Source organism: Rhinopithecus roxellana, chromosome 16, assembly GCF_007565055.1.
Source record: "Rhinopithecus roxellana isolate Shanxi Qingling chromosome 16, ASM756505v1, whole genome shotgun sequence".
NCBI lineage: Eukaryota > Metazoa > Chordata > Mammalia > Primates > Cercopithecidae > Rhinopithecus > Rhinopithecus roxellana.
This window is the reverse complement of record NC_044564.1, coordinates 85,752,659-85,779,260: the sequence shown is the minus strand read 5'-3', so window position 1 is coordinate 85,779,260 and position 26,602 is coordinate 85,752,659. Positions and strand designations below refer to the sequence as shown.

Below are 26,602 nucleotides of genomic sequence, written 5' to 3'. Positions count from 1 at the left end.
CAGGCGCCCGCCACCTCGCCCAGCTAGTTTTTTGTATTTTTTTAGTAGAGACGGGGTTTCACCGTGTTCGCCAGGATGGTCTCGATCTCCTGACCTTGTGATCAGCCCGTCTCGGCCTCCCAAAGTGCTGGGATTACAGGATTGAGCCACCGCGCCCGGCCTCTAAACCAGTTTTGCGGCAACTTCTTGGAGGACAGCCAATAAGGAACTGGCAAAAGAAAAAAAAAAAGAGCTCCAAGTTTACATTTGATAAAATCTCACTGGGAATATTATTTATTTGAGATGTTCTTGACATTTCACTTCAATTTTATTCAAATTAGTTGGCCCTGCAGCCCAAGTAAAGTGGAATAGCACCAGGCAGGGTTGAAGCCTCTGCATCCTTTCCCTTTCCAACCCCAGAGACACGAAGCAGCTCTTCCTGGAGTCTGGGGAGCAGAACTCAACCGGAGAAACTGCCTATCATGTCTTGTCTTTACTTTTACTGTAAACCCCACTGAAAAGTTTAAAGAGCTGTAAGTCATTTTAATTCATATCATGGGGAACACCTTAGAAGCATAGATTAAAGTGGCCAGTGTTTTGAAATCCTTGGAGATAATATTAAATTTTAGCATTATTTTCCAAGTTTGCAAACGGTTTCTAAAACAGAATGAACCATTTCACAGCCATGGACTTTGAACCTGCAGATTTGTGATGATTGCGGGAGGCTGCCTTTCACAGCATCTCGAAAGCACTGAAGGACACAAGGATTGGAACCAGAGGCTGACAGAGCTAGAGCCCTCCAGGGCTGCCTGGGTCTGCTGACTTAGGACCATCTCCTCCCGAAGTCACCGTGACTGAGCAACACGACTGCGGCAGCAACACTTCACACAGCACACAAAAGCACCAGACTCGGGCTCCGAACACCCGGCTCAGCCAAAAGGGAGGGAGATCATTACTTAATCCTTATCACTAAAGTCAAAGGTAAGACGGGCTTGTTACTGCTTGATTCCACGGTAATCAACCGTTTGCCCAGCCGGGAACATCCAAGGGTTCAGAAATACATTGAAGAAGAGGCGCTTGCAGTGAGAGCTGCTTTCAAAGGGCACAAACACCTGCCTCTGCTTGCATTCATGTGGGCCTAAACTGGTAAACAGGATGGCATGTGGCTGGCAGAGCTTTTATGGAAACGAAGCTGCAATTTCACTCTTTGGTCATGTGGAGAAGATAATTCAAGAAACATAAAATAAATCTGGTGAAGTTTCTAAAAGCTTAATGTCAAAAACTGCAAATTGGAAGATAAGCCTAAACATGTATTAGCTGACCTGTCATTCTAAAATGAAATCTGAATCTCTTTATTATTTCTTCTGTCAAACAACTGAGAGGACCCCATATATAAAAGTAACTCTTCAGAACACTGTGTAAGTCTGACGGGAGGACAGTTCCTGCAGCCACTTTTAGGTGCAACATTGTTCTAATATGTAACATGCCTGGACTCTGTCCCTGCTGATAAGGCACACAGGATACTGCTAAGGAATGAAGAACAAAACGTTCAAATAAAAGTTTACAAAAAATAAATATAAAACAGGCCAGGCGCAGTGGCTCACACTTGTAAGCCCAGCACTTTGGGAGGCTGAGGCGGGTGGATCATGAAGTGAGGAGTTCAAGACCAGACTGGCCAACAAAGTGAAACCCCGTCTCTACTAAAAATACAAAAATTAGTTGAGTGTGGTGGCAGGCGCCTACAATCCCGGCTACTTGGAAGGCTGAGGCAGGAGAATCACTTGAACCTTGGAGGTGGAGGTTGCAGTGAACAGAGATCATACCACTGCACTCCAGCCTGGGCGACACAGCCGACTCTGTCTCAAAAATAAATAAATAAATAGCCTTCAGGAAAACAATGATATTAATAACATTGGTACCCAATTAGTAAACTTAATTCATCCTCCTACGATTCTCTGAGGTTGAAAACACAGCTGTCTCCATCTTACAGCTGGAGAAACAGGTTCAGTGATGTCACATCAACAGCCCAGTCCTCACAGACATCGAATGGCAGGGCCAGGAATCTAAGCTTGGCTCCATCTCTCTCCAAAACGTGCTCTGAATCCCTGCACACTCCTGTCTGCTAAACCGCTCCAGATCTCTTCCTCCTTTCTCTGCCTCAGGGCAAGTGTGCCAAAACAGACGGGCAAGTCCAGCTGCAGGCTGCACAGCATCGCCCAACAGATCACCCTGTAACATCTCAAGTTCAGCCTTTCCAAAATGTTGAGATCACCTTCCCTCCTTCCCAAAACTCTAAAAGCCAGCTCCTCCTTGTTTTGTGTTTCTGTTGTTTTGTTTTGTGGGGGCACGGCTCTGCTTTCAATTGCTAGGACCAGCGATTTCAGAACCTCCCTCACAGCCCTTCTCATCTAATCCATGCTCAGACTTCGTCCAAATGCTTCCTCTCCCCTTCAAGGCTGCAGCTCTGCCGGCTACTCAACTCAGCCTCCCGCTTCCCACTGGTTTTCCCAGGTCCTGTCTTTCCCTCTTCCAGCCACACCTTCTCCAGATTTGTCTCCAGTCACGCGACTGCCTCACTCAAAAACCTTTCAAAATCCTTCATCTCTGCCTTTCTATACCCGCAAAAGTGTAACGTGTTCACTTGCCATCTGATGCTTCCCCAGCGTACCCACAATTTCACATCCACGAACCCACCATGAGTACTCCATGCTTTGGTCAAAGTGAGTGGGCAACTTTTCCAGAAACACGTTCCCACCTCAGGACTCCTCCCCCGGGGCCACCAGCCTGAACCGCGGTCCAGCCGCCGGGCCTTTCGCTTCCCCTGCACCTGCCCATTCTTGGCGCTCCGCAGTCCTTCACCATGAATCGCATTTTTGGCGCCTCTATGAAAGCAAATTTTTTTTTTGTTTTTTTTTGAGGCGGAGTCTCGCTCTGTCGCCCAGGCTGGAGTGCAGTGGCCGGATCTCAGCTCACTGCAAGCTCCGCCTCCCGGGTTCACGCCATTCTCCTGCCTCAGCCTCCCGAGTAGCTGGGACTACAGGCACCGCCACCTCGCCCGGCTAGTTTTTTGTATTTTTTTAGTAGAGACGGGGTTTCACCGTGTTAGCCAGGATGGTCTCGATCTCCTGACCTCGTGATCCGCCCGCCTCCGCCTCCCAAAGCGCTGGGATTCCAGGCTGAGCCACCGCGAAAGCATCTTTCAGGCCGGGCACAGTGGCTCACACCTGCAATCCCAGCACTTTGGGAGGCCAAGGCGGGCGGATCACCGGAGTCAGGAAGTCGAGACCTGCCCGACCAACATGGAGAAACCCCGTCTCTACTAAAAATACAAAAACTAGCCGGGCGAGGTGGCGGCGCCTGTAGTCCCAGCTGCTCGGGAGGCTGAGGCAGGAGAATGGCGTGAATCCGGGAGGCGGAGCTTGCGGTGAGCCGAGATCGCACCACTGCACTCCAGCCTGGGCGACAGAGGGAGGCTCTGCCTCAAAAAAATTAAAAAAAAAAAAAAAAAGAAAAGAAAAACGAAAGAAAGCATCTTTCAAAACCTCTATTGCGTGTTATAACTATACAAATATTTTTTTCTACAGAGTAAACTCTGTTGTTCTCATCTTCTGGAACTTTGTACGTGGTGGATGTTCAGTAATATTTAGTGAAATTGAATGAAATCAGTGAATTCTTCAGTCAGTAATTTGGACATGGATGCAAAGGGAGGTCAACTCCACCACTGGAGGACCACTTTCTTCCAAAGGAATGCAAACAAAGTAGACAACATTCGAATTTGACATTTGAACCACAACTTCATCAGCTTGACTCAGGTTTGCAGAGCATTCTCCTGACCTGCACAGCTTCTCTCCCAAGAGGGGATGGAGGGAGCCAGATGCCCAGAGGGCAGTCTCCCAGGGCACGTGTGCCCAAAGCAATGGCTCCTTGGGACCTAAGCCTGAATTCACATCAAAAATGTAGCCTGGCTAACATGGCTAAACCCTGTCTCTGCTATAAATACAAAAATTAGACCAGGCGCAGTGGCTTACACTTCTAATCCCAGCACTTTGGGAGGCCAAGGCGGGTGGATCACTTGAGGCCAGGAGTTCAACCCTGGCCAACTTGGCAAAACCCCATCTCTACTAAAAATACAAAAAATTATCCAGGTATGGTGGGGTGCGCCTGTAATCTCAGCTACTCGGGAAATTGAGGCAGGAGAATCACTTGAACCCGGGAGGCAGATGTTGCAGTGAGCTGAAATTGCACCGCTGCACTCCAGTCTTGGCAATGGAGTGAGACTCTGTCTGTAACTAAATAAATAAATAAAATACAAATACAAAACTTAGCCAGGTGTGATGGTGCACTTCTGTGGCCCCAGCTGCTTTGGAGGCTGAGATGGGAGGATCGCTTAAGCCCAGGAGGCAGAGGTTGCAGTAAGCTGAGATTGCACCACTGCACTCCAGCCTGAGTGACAGAGAGTGAGGCCCTGTCTCAAAAAAAAAAAAAAAAAAAAAAAGAATAACTAATGGATGAGATTTAGAGTTTGGTGAATTTTAATTGATTTCTAAATATAAAGGAAGAGATGTGTAGTGTGGCCAAAAGAGCTCCAAGCCGGAGTTCCTGAGGCCCCAGCCACAGGCCAAGTCATCTCATCTTCCTCAGTCTCAGGGTCCTCTTCTGTATGAGGAGGTGATAGACTATAGACTAGGTGACTGTTGAGTGCCTTTCAGTTTAAAACTCAACGATTCCATGAACGTTTTAATAGGAGCAATAAAAGTGACTACAATAGCAACTTTAGGTTACACCAGGCTCTGTGCTTCAACTCCTGATGTTTCCATCGTGATCCCGGGTGAGCTCCGTCAACCGGCTCCAGTGAGGTTCCTGCAAACCTGCAATCACCCCATCCCTCTGGGTGCATGCTGTTCTAGGTCTGCTCTTCAACACTAACAAGATCTTTGCAGGAATGCTGGTTGTTCGTTCTGGATTTCAACGCCTGGAATGAATGGAAGTTGGGGGCCTGGTTTGAGAATCATGCTACCTGCCCGATGACATGTGATAGTGAAAACGGCCAAACGCTGAACTTCCCGCAAGATCACCTGTGTCCAGCATCTAGCCCTCCCTCTCAGCTACCCCAAGAACCAGGCATCAACACCAGTTCCAAGGGTACAGCACTGTCATACCCAAAGACTAGTAAAAACCGAAGTGCCCCAAAATAGAGAACAACTTCAATACCTCATGATGTGTGCAGGGGAGCAGCACACAGCCGTGAATGTAGAGGAGGTAGATGTAGATGTCCTGACATTGAAGGATGTTCCTTGAATAATGCTAAATAAAAAAGCAAACTACAGAAGCGTGTGTTGAGTGTGATCCCATTTTGTCTGCTGTTTACTTATAGACATATGTAAATATGTGTTCATGTGTAAACTCATATGAGTGTAAAGAAGTATCTGGAAAAAAAAGCAGTAAGTCATTTACAGTGGATACCCCATGGGATACATATGGGGTGGGTTTCACTCTTTCCTTGGATTATTCTGAATGGTTCAAATTTTGTCAATGAATGCAACACGATACTTCTTTAAAGCCTGGTATTCACAACTATCTAGTATAAAAGTACACATGGCCGGGCGCGGTGGCTCACGCCTGTAATCCCAGCATTTCGGGAGGCCGAGGCAGGCGGATCACGAGGTCAGGAGATCGAGACCATCCTGGCTAATACGGTGAAACCCCGTCTCTACTAAAAATACAAAAATTAGCCGGGCGAGGTGGCGGGCGCCTGTAGTCCCAGCTACTGGGGAGGCTGAGGCAGGAGAATGTCATGAACCCAGGAGGCAGAGCTTGCAGTGAGTGGAGATCCCACCACTGCACTCCAGCCTGGGGGAGAGAGCAAAAATCTGTCTCAAAAAATAAAACAAAAAGTACACATATTGACCAGGCACAGTGGCTCATAACTGTAATCCCAGCATTTTGGGAGGCCAAGGTGGGTAGATCACTTGAATCCAAGAATTTGAGACCAGCCTGGGCAACACAACAAAACCCTATCTGTACAAAAATACAAAAGTTATCTGGCTTGGTGGCACATGCCTGTAGTCCCAGCTACAGGGAAGGCTGAGGTGGGAGCACCAATTCAGCTGGGGAGGTTGAGGCTGCAGTGAGCCATTATCACACCACTACACTCCAGCCTGGGCAACAGAGTGTGACCCTATCTCAAAATAAATAAATAAATAATACACACATCTTCTGTAGCCAAAATTACCATGCTTCATCCAGGCCCCACTATCAAAATCTCACTATCCGAGGTCCCGCTATCTAAGGTTACTTAGAAAGTGGGACACCTCAAAACACATCTTACATTTCTAAGTCTCTCTAGCAGTGTGAAAGGTACTGACAATTTTTTAAACGATCAGACATGACAAGCCCTTTTTTTTCTTTTTTGAGACTCACTTTTTTGAGACAGAGTTTCACTCTGAAGCGAGGTTGGAGTAGAGTGGCACAATCTCGGCTCACTGCAACCTCCGCCTCCCGGGTTCAAGCAATTTTCCTGCCTCAGCCTCCCAAGTAGATGGGATTGCAGGAGGCCGCCACCACACCTGGCTAATTTTTGTATTTTTCGTAGAGACGGGGTTTCACCTTGTTGGCCAGGCTGGGCTTGATCTCCTGACCTCGTGATCCACCCGCCTCAGCCTCCCAAAGTGCTGAGATTACAGGTGTGAGCCACCGCGCCCAGTTGACAAGCCCTCTTTTTAAAATATATCCCTGGTCCTCAAAGGCAGTTAAAGCTGTGAGCCACCTATAATAGCTGTAAATTAAAGCTTAAATAAGATTTCACCTGGGTGTGTTTCTAAAGTAAGAATCCTTAGGAATGTATTATTAAGAAGGGCCAGAGGCGACAGCAATGGAGTCATCGCCTTCCTTAACACGTCTGCTTAATATTCAAAAATAAATGTGATCATACAACTCCTTTACATGAATGATCTCCGCCAATCCATACTGTGGGACCAAAGCCAGACAGCCTCCCAGTAAGAAAAGGAATCTAGATTGCAGGATGGGGGGCGGAGAAGAAATTTTAAAAATGGAGACATGCATTCCAAACCAAAGTAGTGGGATTATATTTGTTCAGGTCAGCTCTGAGCATCATGTGTCTTTTTTTTTTTTTTTTTGAGACGAAGTCTCACTGTTGTCGCCCAGGCTGGAGTGCAATAGTGCAATCTTGGCTCACTGCAACCTCTGCCTCCAGGGTTCAAGCAATTCTCCTTCCTCAGCCTCCTGAGTAGCTGGGATTACAGGCACACACCACCACACCCAGCTAATTTTTTTTTTTTTTTTTTTTGAGACGGAGTCTCGCTCTGTCGCCCAGGCTGGAGTGCAGTGGCCTGATCTCAGCTCACTGCAAGCTCCGCCTCCTGGGTTTACGCCATTCTCCTGCCTCAGCCTCCCGAGTAGCTGGGACTACAGGCGCCCGCCACCTTGCCCGGCTAGTTTTTTGTATTTTTTAGTAGAGACGGGGTTTCACCGTGTTAGCCAGGATCGTCTCGATCTCCTGACCTCGTGAACCGCCCGTCTCGGCCTCCCAAAGTGCTGGGATTACAGGCTTGAGCCACCGCGCCCGGCCAATTTTTATATTTTTAATAGAGACGGGGTTTCACCATGTTGGTCAGGCTGGTCTTGAACTCCTGACCTCAGGCAATCCACCCGCCTTGGCCTCCCAAAGTGCTGGGATTACAGACGTGAGCCTCCGCGCCCGGTCCACCATGTGTCATTTTTATAGCGTACGTAAGTGCAGGGAATGTTAGGAAGGTGTATGGACAATCTGAAAACCCAGTTACCCTTTAGTTAAAAGTGTGGATCTGTTAGCTAGAAAACACCTGTGCACGGCTGCGCATGGTGGCTCACGCCTGTAATCCCAGCGCTTTGGGAGGCCGAGGCAGGTGGATCAGCTGAGGTCGGGAGTTCGAGACCAGCCTGACCAACATGGAGAAACCCCGTCTCTACTAAAAAAAATTACAAAATTAGCTGGGCGTGGTGGCGCATGCCTGTAATCCCAGCTACTCAGGAGACTGAGGCAGGAGAATCGCTTGAACCCGGAGGCAGTGGTTACCGTGAGCCAAGATCGTAGCATTGCACTCCAGCCTGGGCACCAAGAGCAAAATTCCGTCTCAAAAAAAAAAGAAAAGAAAAGAAAGCAAAGAAAAAGAAAATACCTGTGCACACCAACACAAACGAAAGAATGTTGTGTGACTTACAAAAAACCTCACAAGAAGGGGTCCTTTGAGTCTCCACTCGCCTTGACCCCTTGTTACTCACAATGGGATCAGTAGACAAACAGTATCTGACAGGCAGCATCCACCGCAGGGAAACTTCTTAGAAATGCGGAATCGCAGGACTTGGCCCAGAGCTATGGAAACGGGCACACGTCTTACCACGATCCCCAAATGATTCCGGTGCCCAGTGACGTTCGAGATGCACTCCACAGAGCATTCAAAACCATCCTACAGGCCGGGCGCGGTGGCTCAAGCCTGTAATCCCAGCACTTTGGGAGGCCGAGACGGGCGGATCACGAGGTCAGGAGATCGAGACGATCCTGGCTAACACGGTGAAACCCCGTCTCTACTAAAAAATACAAAAAACTAGCCGGGCGAGGTGGCGGCGCCTGTAGTCCCAGCTACTCGGGAGGCTGAGGCAGGAGAATGGCGTGAACCCGGGAGGCGGAGCTTGCAGTGAGCTGAGATCCGGCCACTGCACTCCAGCCTGGGTGGCAGAGAGAGACTCCGTCTCAAAAAAAAAAAAAAAAAAAAGAAAGAAAAACCATTCTACAACTTTTGAGCTTTCCACTAATTGGGTGGGGGCTGCACACACCGTTATTGCAAATGGATAAGGGTTTTGAAGCCCTGGGTGTTCCCTCTTTCTGGCACAGCACCTGTCCCAGCAAGGGGCAGCCCACGGGAGCTCCTTTGCACACGAGGCCTGCTGCTCCTAAAGGCTCCGGACACACAGGAGACCTCCCAGCCTGCTTGGGAGGGGAACACTCGCTCCTAACAAGTCTTGTTTCGGGTCAGAGATACTGGATTAGAAACCTGACTTGGGTGCCTAATTGCAGAAAGAGTGAAGGAAGGCAAAGAAGAGATGGGGAAGGAAGGCACCTGAGCTAGCACTTTCCTGTGTGAGGCCAGGGCGGGTATGACGGGCAGGCCAGGTGCCGGCACTTGGCCGGCTGAGCGGGGTACGAGGCAGGCTGCTCAGGGCAGAGGAGAGGAATGCAGGATGGACTCAGGCTGCACCTGCGAGACGGACCCCCAGGTGGGCCCCTCCAAGGTCAAGGGAGGGGATGAGAACTTGAGTGCGGCTGAGCCAGCTTCTGGAGAGAGGGGCTACCAGACGGAGAGCGAGAGAGGCGCTCAGACATCAGACGGACAGACAGAGGCAGGAGGACCAGAGGGCCCAGCGTCAGCGCGCCGGACAGGCTCCCCAGGCAGACGGACAGACAGACGGGGTCCCCGCCCGAGGCCCGACTCACAGGTGCGCGATGCCGGCCTTGCGCACCGCGGAGGAGATGGCTTTGACGGCTGTGCAGAGCGAGTTGAGCAGCTGGGTCAGCTCGCCCGTGCCGCCGGCCTTCCTGCCCTCCTCCATGACGAAGCGGGTCAGGGTGTTGACGTCCGTGTCGAAGGGCGCCTGGTCAGCCATGCTCGAGCCGGGCCGCGCGGGCGGCAGGTGCGGGCGGCAGGTGCGGGCGGCAGGTGCGGGCGGCAGGTGCGGGCCGCGGGACCTGGCGGGAGGACGGACAGACCGACTGCCGCCCCGAGTATCTGCAGCGCTCGCGGTGCAACTGGGCGGGGCAGGGCGCGGGCGGGTGAATCGGGGAACCTTTGGCCGCGGTCGGGCCCCGCCCCGGGAACACCCCGCGCCGCCCGGCCCGCGGCTCCGCCCCCCGGATCTGCAGAGCGGTCGGGATCCTCCCCGCGGCCTCCCCCCAGCCGCCCCCCACGCCCCCGCCGCCCTCCATCCGCGCCGCGGGCGGGACTCGGGCCGTCGGACCCGCCAGAGAGAAAGCTCTTTCTTGGCAGGACTGTTTCCTCCAAAATCATAAAGCGGAAGCTCAGAGAGGTTAAGGAACTTGCTCAACGCCCCAGTGAAGCAGCGAAACCCGCAGCCCCAGCGCCGCAGCCCCCGCCCGAGCCCCGTCCACCTGCCTGTCCTGTCACTGGCCCCTCTGACCCGCCCGGAGACGCGGACTCCCCGGTTCTCGCCCATCTGAGGGCCCACCACGGATCCTTCGTCCAGGCCTCTTCTCAAGATTCCTAGAATTCAAGAGCTGTTGAGGATCTGAGTTTCCAAGATGCGAACGACCCACGGCAGACACAGGGTCCCCGGCGGCCACGCAGAGGCCGGGGCTCCCCCGCCCGCGTGCCGCCCCCCGGTAGCCACGACGCTGCAGTTCATGCGCTGATTCACGGGGCAACATCTACTGAACACCCGCCGTGCTGAACACCGCCCTGCCTTCCGGGGTGCAACGTGACCAACACAGACAAAACTCCTGCCTTCTTCGAGTGTACGTTTTCTCAGAGAAGCAGCAAAAATAAATACATTAACAACAGATTAGGTTGTTCCATGAGCCATAAGTCCCGTAGAGAAGAACGAAACAGGAAAGGAAGACAGGGAATGTGGGGGGGAGAAGGGGGTGAGCAGAGGCCTCCGCAGAAGCTTCTCTGAGAAAGGGACGTGTGAGCAAAGCGGTGAAGGATGCGACACACGGCGGAGATGGGGGGGAGAGCATGTGTCAGGGTCAGGAAATGGCCAGGAGACCGGTGGAGCTGAAATGCTAGCAAGGGGCCGGGGTGGGGGAGATAAGGTCCAGCAGGAGGATGCAGGGGTGAGGTCTGGAGGGCCAAGTAAGGTTTGACTTTGACCAGAAGGACCCCACTGGAGACTTTGGAGGAGAAGAGAGGCATCGTCTACCCTGTGTCTTCATACTCCAGCTACTGTGTCAAGATCAGATTAAAGACAGTGCTCGCCAGGTTACTAGGAGATAGTGAGCCAGGTGTTAGCAGCGGAGGTGGTGGATTCTGGACATATTTTGAAGGTAGAGCTGATGGGATTCGTTGACAGATGAGATATGTGAGAGATAGGAGTTTGGGATGATTCTAAGGTTTGAGGCCTGAGAAACTAGAAGAATGCAGTTGTCCTCAACTGCAGTGGGGAACACCAAGAGGGGCATGTGCTGGAGGCAGGACTGACAATTAGGAGCTAAGTGTGGGACCTGCTAAGTTTGAAATGCCTTCTAGACATCCAAGGCAATGTTAGGTAGACAGATTTCTGCATCTGGAGTTCAGAGGAGAGATCCATGCTGCAGGTATAAATTGGAAAAGCCAACTGGAAAAACCAACCAAAAACCAAGAGATGGCGACGTCCAGGAAGCCAAATGAAGACGGTTCGTCAAGCCGGGCTGGCCCACGTGCCAGGCGGTGCGGATGGGGCAGGCAGGACAAGATCTGAACATTGACTGCTGGATTAATCGTGGAGACCTGGAGTGCAGATTGCTGTGCCCAGGGTTGTCAGATGCGGCAGCGCGGAATGAGGAAAGGTGGTGGTATCACCAGAAAAGACAGCGACTGTCTCCTCAAAGCCCCAGAGGGGACTCAGATGCCTGGCAGAGAGAGCTGATCCTTTAACGTCTTATTTAACTCTTTGTTCCTCAGGCAACTTTTCAGGAAAAACCCTGTGTTAAAAACAAAAACAAAACAAAAAAAAGTGTAATGACTAGTATTTTTGGTGTAGTAAGTAGTTACTAGGGGAGAGCTGGAGCCAGTAACAGGGGAGTGTGCCCCTTTACCTGTCAGACTCTCAGTCCCTCGGGATCTTAGATTGACTAGGACTGCAAAAGTTATCTAGTCCAGCCAACCCTCACTGATTGGACCCCATCCCTGATAAGAGGTGAAGAGCTCGGGATCTGCATTAAGCAAACTTGTTTGAGTCCCAGCTCCAGCCCTCAGCAGCCAGAGATCTCGGGCCAGCTACCTAATCTCTCTAAACCCAGTTTGTTTATCCATACAGTGGAATGATGGTTCCGTCTGGCATTGTGTCATCGGGCTGAAATGAGATGGCATTGGCAGAGTGCTCAGCTCAGAGCTCCACACAGAGGACACACTGAATACATGGAGGAGACCGCTGTCTAGCTCAGTCACTTCTGCTGTCGCCCACGATGATGGGCAGCTCATCGCCTACAAGGCAAGCCGTTCCCCTTGGGACTAGGCCACGTCACATGGCGGTGAAGGGCATAGACTCTGGGGCTGCATGACCTGGGTCCAAATCCTGGCCTGGCCACTTACTGGCTGTGCAAGCCTGTGCAATTCCTAAACCTCGCCAAGTGACCATTGGCTCATCTGTAAACTGGGGCTAATGATTGTAGCCAGCTCGCAGGGTGCTGGGAGAATTACACAGGCAGTGCTGGTCGTGTTTAAGAACAGTGCTCAGCATGGAGTGAGCACACAGTACGCGAGTGCTTGCTTCGTAACATGCGTAGGGCCAACTGTTGTTTTCGTGTGAACAGAAGCAAGAAAGTTCCCTGCCCATCAAAACGGGCTGGAGGGATGTGGGAATTGGCAGCTGAGCCTGTATTTGCCTGGTGTGCGATGATATCCCCTCCATCATATTGGTCGATTGTGACTCGCTCTTTTCTGGGTCAAGATGCGTAAAGCCCATCACCCAGATGTTAGCCAGAGACAGAGGAAGGTGCAGGGTGGGAGGAAGGCGGCCACCTTGCATGGGTTCCTGGCCTGTGAGATGGGCCCCTCCCTCCTCCGCCCACCACCCTCACAGAGTTGCTTCTTGCCACACACTCCAACTTCACATGGTATTGCAGATTCAAGCGATGTGAGTAATATTACCACGTGTGTAACACTGGAAATCCTGTGAAGAATCAGTGCGCATGCATTTCCTCACCTGGCTCCCACAATGGGGTTATGTTGGAGGCAGGTAGTGGAGAAGTAACAGTCTGGACAGTCCCTGCCCCTATGCCAGCCGCCCTCAACCCAGGGCTCTGCTGCTTACTTTCCCCTCTGTGGGGGCGGTTAGTGCCACAGGAAAGAAAAACAGGCCAGACCCAGTGCACATGCCTGTAATCCCAGTGCTCTGGGGGGCTGAGGCAGAGGGACCACTTGAGCCCAGGAATTTTAAAAGCAGACTGGACAACATCAGGAAAACACTGTCTCAAAAAATTTTAAAAATTACCCAGGGGTGGTGGCGCATGCCTGTAGTCTCAACTACTGGAGAGGCTTAGGGAGGAGGATCACTTGAGCCCAGCAGGTCGGGGCTGCGGTAAGCCACTGAGCCGTGATCACAGCACTGCACACCAGCTTAGGCAATAGTGTGAGAGTGTGTCTAACACAAAGGAAAAAGAAAAACAAAACCAAGTGGTGCGTGTGAGCGGGACTGCAGTAGCATGGTCCTTCCTTGAGCACCTCCCCCAGCTCCTGTGGCCTCGGCGGCCTGGTGCAGAAACTGAATAGCACACGTCTATTTAGCACTTGGTCAGGGTGTGGCACTTGCCCAGGGCTTCAGAAGCAGCCTTCAGTCAACCCAGAATCACTCTGGGGTGGCTTCTAATCAAACCCCTGTCTACAGGTGAAGGGACTGAGGCTTTTCTTCTTCTTTCTTTCTTTCTTTTTTTTTTTTTTTTTTTTTTTTGAGATGCTGTCTCACTCTGTCATCCAGGCTGGAGCGCAGTGGCATGATCTTGACTCACTGCAAGCTCCGCCTCCCGGGTTCCTGCCATTCTCCCGCCTCAGCCTCCCGAGTAGCTGGGACCACAGGCGCCGCCACCTCACCAGCTAATTTTTGTTTTTTTGTTTTTTGGGGGTTTTTTGTTGTTGTTGTTTGTTTGTTTTTGAGACAGAGTCTTGCTCTGTCTGCCCAGGGCTGGAGGGAGGGCAGTGGCGCCATCTCAGCTCACTGCAACCTCCGCCTCCTGGGTTCACGCCATTCTCCTGCCTCAGCCTCCCGAGTAGCTGGGAGTATAGGTGCCGCCACCACGCCTGGCTAATGTTTGTATTTTTAGTAGAGATGGGGTTTCACCGGGTTAGCCAGGATGGTCTCGATCTCCTGACCTCATGATCCGCCTGCCTCAGCCTCCCAAAGTGCTGGGATTACAGGCATGAGCCACCGCGGCTGGCCCAATTTTTAAATTTTTAGTAGAGATGGGGTTTCACCATGTTGGTCAGGCTGGTCTCTAACTCCCCACCTCAGGTGATCCGCCCACCTCGGCCTCCCAAAGTGCTGGGATTACAGATGTGAGCTACCATGCCGGGCCAACAAGGTCAAATAACTTGTCCAAGGCCTGCAGCCAGGCAGGAAGTGACAGAACCAAGACTCAAACCCTCATCTGTCTGATTCCAAACCCCATATTCCCACCAACTTGCTGGTTCTCTCCTAAGTGGCAGTTTCCCACCACATCGCACCTCCAGGGACAGGTGAGGCTCTGAGCCTGCCTACGGCAGCTCTCTGGACTTTAGAGCTATTTCTGGGCTCATGTTCATTAATTATTTCACTCGACAAACGGTTTTTGAACACCTACTATATGCCAAAACCATACCACACCCTGAGGTTGCAGTGGTGAACAGGACAGACACAGCTCAGTCCACTTGAGGTTTATATGCTTTGTGGGGGAGATAAGAAACAAAATTATTTACCCAACAAAGACACAAAACTGTTTCAGGGAGCAGAGTGCTGTGAAGACCATAAAGCAGGATAATGTGGTAAAAACTCGAGACCTTTCTCAGGAAATGACTTTTGATCAGAGACTGAACAACAGAAAGGAATGCGGCAAATGAAGAGCTCATAGAAGAACATATAGGAGAACAAGCAAAGCTACAGCAGGTGCAAAGGCCCTGGGGTTGGATGTGCTGGTGCATTCAAGGATCAGCAGAGAGAAGGTCGGTGTGGCCTGAAGGGCGAGTGAGGGAAGAACCACAGGAGATAAGGTTGCAAAGGGAGGCGAGGGCAGATTATGAAAGGCCTTGCAGCAAGTCGCTTGGGTTCTATTCATGCAGCAAGAAGCCAGGGAAGACCAGGCACGGTGGCTCAAGCCTGTAATCCCAGCACTTTGGGAGGTTGAGGCGGGTGGATCACAAGGTCAGGAGATCAAGACCATCCTGGCTAACCCGGTGAAACCCCCATCTCTACTAAAAATATAAAAACTTAGTCGGTTGAGGTGGCGGGTGCCTGTAGTCCCAGCTACTCAGGAGGCTGAGGCAGGAGAATAGCGTGAATCCGGGAGGTGGAGGTCGCGCCACTGCACTCCAGCCAGAGCGAGACTCTGTCTCAAAAAAAAAAAAAAAAAAAGACGGGGAGTGTTTTAAGCTGGGGAGCAACATGACTTACTAAACGGTGTGAGAATGGACCGTAGGTGGTCACGAGCAGAAGCCAGGAGACCCAGCAGAAGGAGTCTGACCCAACCTTTACTTGATTGGCAGTCAAATGCGTGAAGCCCGCTGTCCTACTCCCCATACATCTTTACTTCTCCAGTTAAATATTTTCAGCTCCTCCAGCTGCTCCTCATGTGACAAGATTTTGAAGTTCTTCCCTTCCCGCTCTGGACCTAGTGGCCCCTTGAAGCTCGCAACAACCTCATGCTCTGTTTCCACGACTCCACCCATCTGCTCCAGCTCATGTTCCAGGAGTCCTCTCTCCTAGGAAACTCGCTGTTTTATCCTCCTGCTGATAATATTAGGAACAGGCTGATAACTGCAGCAGCAGGAGGAGGCAGAGGGCAGCTGAACCATGATGCAGTTGTGGTAAAGAGCTCAGCCAGCCCTGCGGGGAGCTCTGAAGCTAAGATGACTCTGCAGAGCTGTCCTGAGTTGAGGCAAAGAGGCCTGGAAGTTAGACCTCCAGGCCAACATGTCATGGGCTATCGGCTGTCCTGAGAAGGGGCATGACGTGGGAGAGAGCTGTCATCAGCAGAGGCAGTTCCAAAGAGGCCGACAGCTGAGCACCGCCTGCCGGCAGCAGTCCCGAGAGCTGGGAGCTGCTTCTTTGTCCTTAATGAGGAGCTGCATGGCGTCCACAGCACCCACTGTCATCAGCAAGGAAGGCCAAAACTGGGGGGAAGCAGGGCCTGTCTCTGCATCTCTCGGCTTTCGTTTCCTCTGTGTGGCATTGCTCCAGACACTCTCCCCTTGTATGGCCTCCCATGGACGGCCACAGGGATTCCCAGAACTGCTCAGTCAGCCCAGCTTCCCTCTAGTTCCAGCAAAAATCCCGTGTGGAACATTCCTGGTCCAGGGAGGTGACCGTTCCCTGGCCAAGAATTGTTACAGGGATAGCACACACCGGCTCCGATGTGTAAAATGTGTACGTAATTACACACGAGTGCTCTGTGACCCAGATTCACTGAAATCGGGGCAGTTAGGATACGTCCAATACATAGTGGCCGCAGCAGGCCTGGAGGGATGGTAGGTAGCCAGAGTGGAGCCTTCTGGAGCTGAGGGAGCGTAACATAGCACGAGAAAGCTGAAGTTGAGTGTGGAACACGGAGCAGCGAAGTGGAGAGCGTTGGTGAGGGAGGAGTCAGTGCACCCCAAGAGCCGTGGGCGAGGCCACGGAGGGAGGGCGCCCGTGCGGGTGGGAGGCGTGCTCTGCCCTCTTGGCCACCGCTCCCCTGGGGGCTCCAGACTGCGAATAGTTACTTGTCCACAATACACACAGAAACGGAGGCTAAAAAGTTAAACAGCCATATGACACAGTAAATGCACGTCTATGGAATCTAATAATAAAAAACCGGGAGGTATATTCTACATGTCTTTTTCATTCTATTTTTCTAGAAATTCATTCTTTGGTATATTTTACAAAAGCAGTGACCTGTGATGGGTTGGGAATGTTTCAGAAACTGCTCCTTCACTGAGACGGTTTGAGACGCACTCCTCAGGATGCCAGGGGCCCATCCAGGTTTTCTAACAGATGTCATCTCAGGCATCTGCTTCCCCCAGAGGAGCACATAGAGGAGGCTGCAGAGCACAGAAACAGAGGGCCTCCATCTGGGTGGGAGCCAGCTGAGGTCTGACCTGCGCTGAGGCTGGTGGGAGCGGAGACCCCTGGAAGGAGGGCCCAGGGCAGGGTTTATTTTTCCGCCAGCGCCTTGACCACAAGGCCTTCCGCGCGAAAGTTACAGTGAATTGGGCTTGTAGGCTCTGGCCTACTCAGAGGCAGCTCCTCCAACCTCAGACTCACATATGGAATAGATCTTGGATTCCAAGGACGGTATGTGGGCCGGACGGCATTGCCACTCCTGATATAACCTCAGCATAAACCTGCTGCCTTCCTGAACCTCCACGTCCCATCAGGACACTTTCCTTCTGCCTTCGAAACAGCTCTCCCACCTCCCTCCTCCTTGCCAGTCCCCTTCTCCTCCCTCCCATCGCTGCCCTCATGCCGAATGACTCCTGAAGGCCAGAGGGTAATTCCAAAGTAACTCAGATCTCATCACTCCCTCACTCCCAAATGCCTCAGGACTCCCCATTGTCTGGGAACACACAGCCCTGGAGCAGGGCGCTTAAGGCCCAGTGCATGTCACCCCGCCCCACATTTCACCCTGAACACCACCCACCACTCCCCTGCCCCAGCTGTCCTGCGGAGTGTTCCGGAGTCCCGCCCCTACACTTTTGTTTGCCTTCCCTGCACAGCTCACTCTGTGACTATGAATTTGTACCTGCTGAGTTGGGCAAATTCCGCAAGAACCCGAGGCAGGGTAGGGAAATCTTCCCCACTCACTCACTCTACGGCTGGGTCCCCGCCTCCAGCCTAGTTTCCACGCAATGCTTCATTTTGGGGTTCAGTCTTAGCAAAGGAAAGGAAAGGTCAGAAAATGGCACGAAGAAGCTTCCGTCTGCTGGGTTTCTTGCCTGTGTCCTCAGTGCCTTTTGTCTGATTTAAACCCTGTGACAACCTACTGAGGAGGGTTTAGCCACCTTTGCAGTGGAGGAAACAAAAGCTTAAACAGCTTTACTCTTGTGCCCGAAGTCACACAGTAGGAAGTGGCAGAGCCAGGATTTGAACCTAGGCCTCTCTGATTCCAAAACCTCCTTGTAGGTACTAAACATACTGCTTCTTTTTCATGGGATGAGACTGAAAAAGAGAACACTCAGATTCCAGGACCGGCTCTGCTAGAAACCAGCTCACCTCAGGAAGGTCACTGCATCTTGCTGGCCAAGCTTCCTTATCTGTAAAATAAGGAGGCAAAGGTTTTTGCCAAATTCCTTCCTTCTCTTGCATTCTTTGGCTCTGAGGAATAATAACAGCTCATGTTTGTTAAGCGCGTATTGCACGCCTAGCATCAAGCTAAGTGCACTTGTATATGAATTCTCTCATTTGGCCCCAGCACACCCTTGTTTCAGTGCAGTTAACCTCCCCTTTGACATATGAGGAACCTGTGGTTTGGAGGAGCTCAGTAGCATTTCCAAGGTCACACAGTTGAGAAGCAGGGGAAGGACATTCTAGTTCAGACACACTGGCTCTGGGGTCCACACTCTCATTAGCCTGCCTGGCTTCCACCACCTCAGAGTGCAGGCCTGGTGCTTCCTCCACCTGGGGGAAACAGTTCAGCCCGCCCTGAGCTCGCTTGTCCAGGGTAATTCCTGGCCCCCACGCAGGTCTCTGAAGGCCGGGTTCCCCAGGGCTGGGTCAGCTACCCTCCTGTGGGCTCTCACTGTCCACAGACTCTTACGACAGGAACCACCGTGTGTCTCCAGGGCGTGGACAGCACACTGTGTTGCAGAAGGAACAGGCTTTCTCTGAGAGCAGCCCTTGCTGGGGAAACATTAAAGGGAGGGCTGCTGTGTTTCGCCTCTACTGGTTCCAACCGCCTGAGGGGGCCCAGACCCATGCTGCATCTCACTAATGACTTCTGTGACCGGCGAACAATGAGGTTTTTCTTTTCCTTTTTTTGTTTTTGAGACGGAGTCTCGCTGTCACCCAGGCTGGAGTGCAGTGGCGCCATCTCAGCTCACTGCAACCTCCGCCTCCCGGATTCAAGCAACTCTCCTGCCTCAGCCTCCCGAATAGCTGGGATTACAGGCGTGTGCCACCACCACTAGCTCGGCGAATTTTTTGTATTTTTAGTAGAGATGGGTTTTCACCGTGTTAGCCAGGATGGTCTTGATCTCCTGACCTTGTGATCCGCCGGCCTCGGCCTCCCAAAGTGCTGGGATTACAGGCGTGAGCCACCGCGCCCGGCATATGTGGCTTTTCTTAACCAAGCTTATTGAGACTTAAAGGCTTCATTCTGTCCTGCCCAGGTTGTGTGTTGCCAATCCTTAATTGGCATAACCGCTGAGAAAAAACATTTTTTTCTAATTATTTAAAATAATAATAAAGAAAACAAGCAACACCAAAATCAAAACCCTAAGTTTTCTCCTCCCAGAAAACATGTCAGTGAATTTCTTCACTGGTATATTCCCTTGTCTGGCCAGTAAATCAACTCAGCATTGTTATTATCACTGTTATTACCGCTATAATATGTATTTACGTATGGTTCTGATGGTATTTGTTTTACTCTTTGGCAACACATAATAAGTTTAATAAATATTTGTCTGGCCAGGCAAGGTGGCACACTCCTGTCATCCCAGCACTTTGGGAGGGCCAACGTGAGAAATGTCAGGCCTCTGGGCCCAAGCTAAGCCATCCTATCCCCTGTGACCTGTACGTAGACATCCAGGGGGCCTGAAGCCACTGAAGATCCACAAAAGAAGTGAAAATAGCTTAACTGATGACATTCCACCATTGTGATTTCTTTCTGCCCCAGCCTAACTGATCAATGGACTTTGTAATCTCCCCCACCGTTGAGAAGGTTCTTTGTAATTCTCCCCAACCTTGAGAATGTACTTTGTGAGATCCACCCCCTGCCCACAAAACATTGCTCCTAACTCCACCGCCTATCCCAAAACCTGTAAGAACTAATGATAATCCACCACCCTTTGCTGACTCCTTTTTAGGACTCAGCCCGCCTGCACCCAGGTGAAATAAACAGCCATGTTGCTCACACAAAGCCTGCTTGGTGGTTCTTCACATGGACACGCGTGACAAGAAACTCAGTTGAAGCCGGCCGGGCGCGGTGGCTCAAGCCTGGAATCCCAGCACTTTGGGAGGCCGAGGCGGGCGGATCACAAGATCAGGAGATGGAAACCACCCTGATTAACACGGTGAAACCCCGTCTCTACTAAAAATACAAAAAAAATAGCTGGGTGTGGTGGCGGCGCCTGTAGTTCCAGCTACTCAAGAGGCTGAGGCAGGAGAATGGCGTGAACCCGGGAGGTGTAGCTTGCAGTGAGCCAAGATCACGCCACTGCACTCCAGCCTGGGCGACAGAGCGAGACTCCATCTCACAAAAAAAAAAAGAAAGAAAAAAAAGAATAAGTCAGTGAGTACAAAAACTCCCTCTGTTTTCTCCTGCCACTCCCAGGCAGCTTTGACCTCTGTGGCCCATTGAAAGGATGCTTGTCAGGGTCACTGATGACTTCCACGTTGCTAAATGCAACAGACACTTTCTGCTTCCCCTCTGACTTCTCAGGGCGTCAGACACTGTGGGCTACTCCCTTTTTCTTGCCACACTCCTTTGGTTTTTTGTCCCACACTCTCCTGCGCTGCCTTTAGCTGTCTGGGGTTCTTCGTGGACTCTCTGGCTGGGCCTTCTCCAGGGGCCAGCCCATGGCTGTAATTACCATTTGTTTTCTAATGGCTGTGAAATTCACATCGCCAGCTCAGCTCTCCCCTTGGAGCTCCAAATCCCTATATCCAGCCGCTTCTTGATTTCTGTATCTCGATGTCTCAAAGACCACGTCAAACATAAGACTGAATTCATGGTCTTCCTTGACCTTCCACACCAAGCCAGATCTTTGTGCAATATTTTATTTCTTGGGTGATGACGTTACCAATCAGCCAGAAGTCTAGGATTTTTCTTTGACGGCCCTCCTCACCCTCCATATCCAGCCCACCCCCAAGTTTCTCCTTCATTCCCTGCCCCCCGCTCCATATTCAGCCCACCTCACCCTCTGTCATTTGTGTTTTCCTGATGTCTTTGAACAGGTCCAGTTCTACCTTCTCCTCTGGCACCATTTCGGCCCAAGCTATCGGTCATCCTCCTCCCAGACGATAGCACAGGCCTCCTCGTGGCTCTTTCATATCTACCCTACACTCTCCAGTCCATTCTCTTTGCTGCAGCCAAAGCAACATTTTGAAATAGCTGAGAACGAACACACACACACACACACACACACACACATTTAAAACACCTCAATGACTTTGGTTGTGTGTGTTTTGAGTAAGGGCTAAAATATTAACCCTGGCCTACAGACCCTGCGCCATCTGGCCCCCCAGCCTCTCCAGTGTCATCTTCCATGTCCCACCAGCAGCCCCTGCTCCCTGTTTCTGCTCCAGCCACATGGCGCCCTCCCTGTGCAGGGCCTTTGCATGGTGTTCTGAGAGCATCGCCCTGGCCACCGCCCTTTGCTTGGCTTGGGCTGTGTCTACGGTCATGTTTTCAGCAAAGCGTCCCCTGACCCCCATGCAGGCCAGGTCTCATTCCTTACAGAAGCCAGTTTTCTTCCTTTAGAGCCCTGATGACAGTTTGTGAGACACACTCGCTAATGTAGGGATCCGAGCGATGGACTGATGTCTCTCTCCTTCCAGGAGGCTGTTCACTCTCTGAGAGTGGGGGTGTCTATTCTGCTCACTCTGTTATCCCAAGGTGTTCTTAGCATGGCATCCAGAAGAGTGTAGGCCCTCAGGAAATATTTGTCAAATGGTGACTGAGGTGGAGAGAGAGAGCGAGGGCAGTGAGGCCGCCACTTGTGAGGGCTGTAAGAGCTCGGAGGGAGTGGATTATGTCGAATCAGTCATGCACTTTTGTCCCCTGGGAAATGGCTGGCTCTGGCCTTGCACCTAGTGGGGGCTTCATAAATACTGGCAGGATTGAATTGAGCTGAGTCCATGCACCCACCAGCTCCACTGGGAAATGTGTCTTGAACTAGCACATACTGAGCACGTCACTATGTCATCACGCCGAATGCTTCTCCTGTGTTCGCCCATTTAATCCTGAAGATGCCATGAGATGGGCATTACTGTTCAATTTTTATAAACAAAGGAACCAGTCAAGGGCCCTGTGGAAGACAGATGGCACACTCGGGATGATTTCAGGAGAATTTCACAAAGGAACCCTTGACAGAGCTGTGGACAGGGGATGGTGGGAGGAATGGTGTGAGGGGCTGCGATGCCTCAGGGCTCATAGGGACTGCTGGGGCTTCACTGCTACCCCCAGACTTGAAGTTTTGTCAGAACCCCACATAGAGAAGGCAGGGTGGAGGGGCTGCCTGTCAGGAGCCAAGATGGCCGGCTGTAGCCAGCCCAAGGCACCCCTGAGAGCAGCAGAATGAAGTGTCCAGACTCACTTTCCTCCATCCCTCTGAGGCTGTGCATTGGCTGAACCCAGCTGGCAGCCCTGGGGCAGGGAAACCCTTGATGCCATCCTGTGGTCAGCCTCCCAGGGCCTTGAGCAGGGGGAGAAGGACGGAAAATGGAGCTGGAGGTGCAAACAACCAGCACAAGTCCCAGAGCACAGTCCCCAGAGCCAGAGCCCCTCTCCAAGGCCCGTCAAGAGCCACCTCCACAGTCCTCCAAGAGGACTGCTGTCCACGTACCGCCTTCTTGAAACAGAAATCAGAGAAGTCAGAGTTCTTCTCCATGCGAGTACTGATGAGTGGGTGTGCTGAGACTGAGTCATTGGCTGGAGCAGGAATGGGCGGGCAGTGATGCTGGGGAAGGAAGTACAGAGAGGACATGTTGGGTGGTCACCAGCCCAGCAACTGCCCATCACATGTGCCTCAGCACATCCAGTCTAAGGGCGGGAGGGACAGTTGACCCGGACCTTGTCAGTCCACAGGCTGGAGGTGATTGAAATCCAGCCACTTCGATGGCAACTGCTATGGCCCTCGCCCCATACTGTAAAGCAGATCATCTGAGAACAAGAGAACTCACCCAATGTCCATTTCACCTCGAATAAAATCTGGAGGCTGTGGCTGTGCTTACCCTCAACAGTCAGCTAGGGGCACTTCTCCAGTGACACACCCCACGTCCTTCGACTTCCTCAGTGGCTCAGTGTCTAAAGTGAGGAAGAGAGAACATGGACATCCCAACGCGTGTGCAATTGTAATGACTGTCTGCCAAGCACTTCAGTGTTCCCAAATGGAAAGAAGCCCCGGAACGGAAAGACGCCCCGGAACGGAAAGACGCCCCGGAACGGAAAGACGCCCCGGAATGGAAAGAAGCCCCGGAACGGAAAGAAGCCCCGGAATGGAAAGACGCCCCGGAACGGAAAGACGCCCCGGAAGCAGAAGGGGCTATTATTGTCCACTCCGAGCATTCTTTCTAGCATCTTCTTCTTTCTACCCTCAACTGTGGCTTTTTAGACAAGCAGACATCCGCCAAAAACCACGAACCCAGAGACACCGATTCTGTCAAGCGGCACAGTGGGGCAGTCACTCCTCCAACTTTCTCTTTTTCTTTTATTTTTTTTGAGACAGAGTTTCGCTCTTGTTGCCCAGGCTGGAGTGCAGTGGCGCGAGCTCAGTTCACCACAACCTCCACCTCCTGGGTTCAAGCAATTCTCCTGCCTCAGCCTCCCGAGTAGCTGGGATTACAGGCGTGCGCCACCATATCCAGCTAATTTTTGTATTTTGGGTAGAGACAAGGTTTCTCCTTATTGGTCAGGCTTGTCTCAAACTCCCGACCTCAGGTGATCCACCTGCCTCAGCCTCCCAAAGTGCTGGGATTACTGTCATAAGCCACCATGCCTGGCCCCTGACTTTCTTAATAATTAAATCCAACTTCTTGCTGGACAGACTTTTTTGTTGTAGTGCCACAGGCTGCTTGAAATTCTCATTTTGCTGTCTAATTTGCATAAACTTGACATCAGTAAGTTTTTGCCCTGTACTTGGCCCCTACTCCCACTGTGGTAAAATATTTGATGACTATTTTTCATGGAAATATTGAAGAAACATATATCCTCAGACAAGAAACATCAAATGTGGCTATAGCTTATTACCACTCAATACGCAGCTCAGACTGGTTGAAATTTAGACCAAATGGTAACATCCAGAAGATAGGACCACAGAGTTAAGGAGGAATGTAGTGGGCTGAATATGGTGCCACCGCCCACAGTGTCCACCCAGAATCCCGGATGGGGGCCTTATTCGGGAAATGGGGTCTTTGCAGATGTAATCAAGTGAAGGCTGTGGCCAGGCGCGGTGGCTCACACCTGTAATCTCAGCACTTTGGAAGGCCGAGGCGGGTGGATCACAAGGTCAGGAAATTGAGACCATCCTGGTTCAGGATGGTTTCACCGTGAAACCCCGTCTCTACTAAAAATACAAAAAATTAGCCGGGCATGGTGGCGGCGCCTATAGTCCCAGCTACTCAGGAGGCTGAGGCAGGAGAATGGTGTGAACCCGGGAGGTGGAGCTTGCAGTGAGCCGAGATCGCGCCACTCACTCCAGCCTGGGCTACCTAGTGAGACTCCATCTCAAAAAATAAATAAATAAATAAAAAGTGAAGGCTGTTACCATGTGATCATCCTGAATTACCCAGGTGAGCCCTAAACCCAATTACAAGTGTCCTCACGAGAGAAAGGCAGAGAGAGACACACAGAGCAGAAGGCGATGTGGGGGTGGGACAGAGACCCAGCGAAGCAGCCACATGCTGAGGAGCGATGTGGGGGTGGGACAGAGACCCAGCGAAGCAGCCACATGCTGAGGAGCGATGTGGGGGTGGGACAGAGACCCAGCGAAGCAGCCACATGCTGAGGAGCGATGTGGGGGTGGGACAGAGACCCAGCGAAGCAGCCACATGCTGAGGAGCGATGTGGGGGTGGGACAGAGACCCAGTGAAGCAGCCACATGCTGAGGAGCGCCTGGAGCTGGAGGAGGCAGGAGAGGGCTCACCCCGAGCCGTCAGAGGAAGGACAGCCCGGCTGCCACCACCCTCATTTCAGACTCGGCTTCCACAACCACAGCAGGACACAGTTTTGTGGCTGTGAACCACCCGATTTGTGGTGCTTGCTTACGGCAGCCACAGGAAATGACGACAGGAACTATTCAAACCCCCTGGTTGAATTCCTTTATTTTACAGATGAGAAAAATAATAGCATTCGCAAGGGACACACAGTTTATGAAATGTTGTCACAGAGTGATCATGTTCAGTCTTCACGGCAATTCTGCGAGGTGGCAGTTTCTGCCTGTTATAAAGGAAAACTGAGGCCAACTATATTTAACAGAGTTAAACTAAGCAAAGAATGATTTGGGAATCGGGCAGCCCCCTGACCAGAATAGGTTCAGAGCATCTCTAGTGCTGCCGTGTGGTGAGAGAGGCTTTACGGGCAGAGAACGGAAAGTGAAGCACAGAAAACAGAAGTGAGGCAGACAAACAGCCAAACTGGTTACAGCTCTGCGTTGGCCGTACTCGGACACAGTTTGAAGAGTCGGCCACCTGTGAGTGGCTGAAGTACGGCTGCTTGCCACAGGAGTAGGTTACAGCCCCTTTCACATCCAGTTAGGGGACAATTCCGTTTGTGCAGAGAAACCTTCAGCCACACAGGTCCCAAATGTAACATAACATTTGTTACTCTTTTTTTTTTTTTTTTTTTTTTTTTTTTGAGACGGAGTCTCGCTCTGTCGCCCAGGCTGGAGTGCAGTGGCCGGATCTCAGCTCACTGCAAGCTCCGCCTCCCGGGTTCACGCCATTCTCCTGCCTCAGCCTCCCAAGTAGCTGGGACTACAGGCGCCGCCACCACGCCCAGCTAATTTTTTGTATTTTTAGTTTTCACTGTGTCAGCCAGGATGGTCTCGATCTCCTGACCTCGTGATCCGCCCGTCTCGGCCTCCCAAAGTGCTGGGATTACAGGCTTGAGCCACCGCGCCCGGTCAACATTTGTTACTCTTAAAATGAGTAAGGAGGCAGCTGTAGGCTGAATTTAACATGCCCAGGAGGAGGGAACTGAAGCTCAGACCAGAAGCAGCAGATAGATGGGTCTGCAGATTTCATGCTTTTTCCACCAGATCTCTGCCTGTGGCTCAGAGAGGTGCGGCGGCCAGCTACCTCACGCAGCTGCTGAGAAACAGGTTTGGATACGGGTCTTTTTTTTCTCCCCACTTTTGCTCCAGATCTCTACCCAGGTATAACGGGCTGCATCTCAAGGTCAGAACCATTGAACGATAAAGAGGTTGGTTCAGCACATGACCTCAAAACTCAAAACCTACATCCCGAAGCTAAAGAAAAACTTATGTCTCCAGAAAGAGGTGTAGTTAGCTGCAGGTTATTTGAGTGAGCAGCACATGCTGTGCGTTCGCTTTAAGATTCTCCAAACACTCAGAAAGCCAAGCTAATCCTCAGTGCTCCATGCCAACCTGGGGTGGGGATCCTCCACTCCAGGCTGCCTTATTGATGTGTGGCAAGGGGCACCCCACAAAAGTCCAAACAGCTCTAAAGGTAATGAGCAAATAATCCAGTTGAGCAAGTAATCAAAGAACAATAACAATTGTTCTTGTGACAGAACCCCCAGTTTGTAATTAGTTAGCTTAAATTAGTTTAAATTCACTTCATTTGGAAGATT

General features: G+C 51.5%; 1 protein-coding gene across 1 annotated transcript in view; it reads right to left on the bottom strand.

Moving 5' to 3' along the window:
* Positions 1 to 9,940, bottom strand: part of FBP1 (fructose-bisphosphatase 1) — a 33,311-nt gene extending 23,371 nt beyond the window's left edge. Inside the window, exon 1 of the mRNA XM_010372001.2 lies at positions 9,470 to 9,940. Coding sequence (XP_010370303.2) covers positions 9,470 to 9,639 — 170 coding nt within the window. The 5' untranslated portion in view covers positions 9,640 to 9,940. The remainder of the gene's footprint in view (positions 1 to 9,469) is intronic.
* Positions 9,941 to 26,602: the final 16,662 nt, after the last annotated feature.